The sequence below is a fragment of the Pezoporus wallicus genome, unplaced genomic scaffold (assembly GCF_028554395.1).
Source record: "Pezoporus wallicus isolate ANWC-B61680 ecotype Strahan unplaced genomic scaffold, APGP_CSIRO_Pwel_v1 contig_14224, whole genome shotgun sequence".
In the NCBI taxonomy this organism is placed as follows: Eukaryota; Metazoa; Chordata; class Aves; order Psittaciformes; family Psittacidae; genus Pezoporus; species Pezoporus wallicus.
Window position 1 is genome coordinate 228 of NW_026638522.1, and position 3,703 is coordinate 3,930.

Consider the following 3,703-nt stretch of genomic DNA (forward strand, 5'->3'; position numbering starts at 1 on the left):
ACAGAGTCCCATATCTCCCTATGGAGTTCCACCAGCCCCATATAACCCTATGGGTCCCCACCAGCCATATACCTCCCTATAGCATCCCACCAAGTTCCCCATCCCCACCACCACCACCACCACCACCACCACCTCCTCCCATAGGGTCCATACCCCCCACCCCATTGGGTGCCTATGGCCGTGCCCCACATCCTCCTCTAGGTGGAGACCATCGGCGACGCCTACATGGTGGCGTCGGGGCTGCCCAAGCGCAACGGGAACCGGCACGCGGGGGAGATCGCCAACATGGCGTTGGACATCCTCAGCTCCGTGGGCACCTTCAAGATGCGCCACATGCCCGAGGTGCCCGTGCGCATCCGCATCGGCCTCCACTCGGGTGAGCGCGGGGCCGTGGGGCGTCTTCCATTGGGTGCCATGGAGGGGATAGGGGTGTCTTCCGTTGGGTGTCTGCCGTTGGGTGTCTTCCGTTGGGTGTCTTCTGTTGGGTGTCTGCCGTTGGGTGCCTTCAATTGACCATCTCCCATTGACCATTGCCCGTTGCCTATCACCCATTGACCATTGACCATCTCCCATTGAGCATCATCTGTTGACCATCACCCATTGACCATCGACCATCTCCCATTGACCATTACCCATTGCCTATCACCCATTGACCATTGACCATCTCCCATTGACCATTGACTGTTGCCTATCACCCATTGACCATCAACCATCTCCCGTTGACCATTGCCCATTGCCTATCACCCATTGACCATTGACCATCTCCCGTTGACCATTGCCCATTGCCTATCACCCATTGACCATCGACCATCTCCCATTGACCACCACCCATTGCCCATTCACCATCTCCCATTGACCACCACCCATTGACCATCACCCGTTGACCACCACCCATTGACCATCTCCCATTGACCATGTCCCATTGACCATCTCCCATTGACCACCTCCCATTGACCATCACCCGTTGACCATCACCCATTGACCATTGACCATCACCCGTTGACCATTGACCTTCTCACATTGACCATCACCCATTGACCATTGACCATTGACCATCACCCATCTCCCATTGACCATCTCCCATTGACAATCACCCATTTCCCATTGACCATTGACCTTCTCCCATTGACCTTCTCCCATTGACCATCACCCATTGACCATTGACCATCACCTGTTGACCATCTCCCATTGACCATCACCCATTGACCATTGACCATCTCCCATTGACCACCTCCCATTGACCATCACCCGTTGACCATCACCCATTGACCATTGACCATCACCCGTTGACCATTGACCTTCTCCCATTGACCATCACCCGTTGACCGTTGACCATTGACCTTCTCCCATTGACCATCACCCGTTGACCGTTGACCATTGACCATCACCCATTGACCATTGACCATCTCCCATTGACCTTTTCCCATTGACCATCACCTGTTGACCATTGACCATCTCCCATTGACCTTCTCCCATTGACCATCTCCCATTGACCATCACCCATTGACCATTGACCTTCTCCCATTGACCATCCCCCATTGCCCATTGACCATCACCTGTTGACCATCTTCCATTGACCATCACCCATTGACCATTGACCATCTCCCATTGACCATCTCCCATTGACCATCTCCCATTGACAATCACCCGTTGACCATTGACCATCACCCGTTGACCGTTGACCATTGACCGTCACCCATTGACCATTGACCATCTCCCATTGACCATCTCCCATTGACCATCTCCCATTGACAATCACCCATTTCCCATTGACCATTGACCTTCTCCCATTGACCTTCTCCCATTGACCATCACCCATTGACCATTGACCATCACCTGTTGACCATCTCCCATTGACCATCACCCATTGACCATTGACCATCTCCCATTGACCATCTCCCATTGACCATCACCTGTCGACCATTGACCATCTCCCATTGACCATCTCCCATTGACCATCACCCATTGACCATTGACCATCTCCCATTGACCATCCCCCATTGCCCATTGACCATCACCTGTTGACCATCTTCCATTGACCATCACCCATCTCCCATTGACCATCTCCCATTGACCACCTCCCATTGACCATCACCCGTTGACCATCACCCATTGACCATTGATCATCACCCGTTGACCGTTGACCATTGACCGTCACCCATTGACCATTGACCATCTCCCATTGACCTTTTCCCATTGACCATCACCTGTCGACCATTGACCATCTCCCATTGACCATCTCCCATTGACCATCTCCCATTGACAATCACCCATTTCCCATTGACCATTGACCATCTCCCATTGACCTTTTCCCATTGACCATCACCTGTCGACCATTGACCATCTCCCATTGACCATCTCCCATTGACCATCACCCATTGACCATTGACCATCTCCCATTGACCTTCTCCCATTGACCATCACCCATTGCCCATTGACCATCACCTGCTGACCATTGACCTTCTCCCATTGACCATTGACCATCTCCCATTGACCTTTTCCCATTGACCATCACCTGTTGACCATTGACCATCTCCCATTGACCTTCTCCCATTGACCATTACCCATTGCCCATTGCCCATCACCTGTTGACCATTGACCTTCTCCCATTGACCATCTCCCATTGCCCATCCCCCGTTGCCCACCCCCCATTGACCTTCCCCCCTTGCCCACCCCATAGGCCCCTGCGTCGCCGGCGTCGTGGGCCTCACCATGCCCCGCTACTGCCTCTTTGGTGACACCGTCAACACGGCCTCGCGCATGGAGTCCACCGGCCTCCGTGAGTGCCCCACACGTGGGGGTCCCAGCCCCACACATGGGTCCCTGCCCCACATATGCATCCCTGTCCCAGACACATGGGTCCCTGCCCCACACACATGGGTCCCTGCCCCAAACACATGGGTCCCTGCCACACACACACGTGCCCCTGCCCCACATGTGCATCCCTGCCCCACACACGTGGGTCCCTGCCCCACACATGCGTGTCCCCACCCCACATATGGGTCCCTGCTCCACATATGCGTCCCTGCCCCACACACGCATGCCCCTGCCCTACACATATGCATGCCTGCCCCACACACATAGGTCCCTGTCACACACACACACGTGCCCCTGCCCCACATGTGCATCCCGGCCCCACACATGTGGGTCCCTGCCCCATATATGCATTCCTGCCCCACATATGGGTCCCTGCCCCACACATGCGGGTCCCAGCCCCACACACGCGGGTCCCTACCCCACACGTGTATCCCTGCCCCACATACACATCCCTGCCCCACATACACATCCCTGCCCCACACACGCATGCCCCTGCCCCACACAAGCGTCCCTGCCCCACATCCCCCCATCAATGGGGCCACCAATGGGGCCCCCATAGGGGCTGTGGGGCAGGGGGGGAGGGGCCCCGCGATGACGTCACTGTCCCCACAGCCTATCGGATCCATGTGAACGCCCGCACTGTCGCCATCTTGCACGCGCTGCAGGAGGGCTTCAAGCTGGACATCAGGGGCAAGACCGAGCTCAAGGTGACCCCCAAGTGCCCCATAAGTGCCCCACAAGTGCCCCCCAAGTGCCCCACAAGTGCCCCCCAAGTGCCCCATAAGTGACCTCCAAGTGCTCCCCAAGGGACCCATAGGTGACCCACAAGTGCCCCACAAGGGCCCCACAAGTGCACCCCAAGTGCCCCATAAGTGACCTCCAAGTG

General features: G+C 56.1%; 1 protein-coding gene across 1 annotated transcript; it reads left to right on the forward strand.

Annotated features, from left to right (window-relative positions):
* Positions 1-201: 201 nt before the first annotated feature.
* On the forward strand, positions 202-3,524 carry LOC130600114 (retinal guanylyl cyclase 1-like; the record flags this gene model as incomplete). The annotated part of the gene is made up of 3 exons (XM_057411181.1): positions 202-376; positions 2,681-2,779; positions 3,430-3,524. Coding segments are annotated over 3 exons (369 nt in total), but the record flags the coding sequence as incomplete, so codon positions are not given.
* Positions 3,525-3,703: the final 179 nt, after the last annotated feature.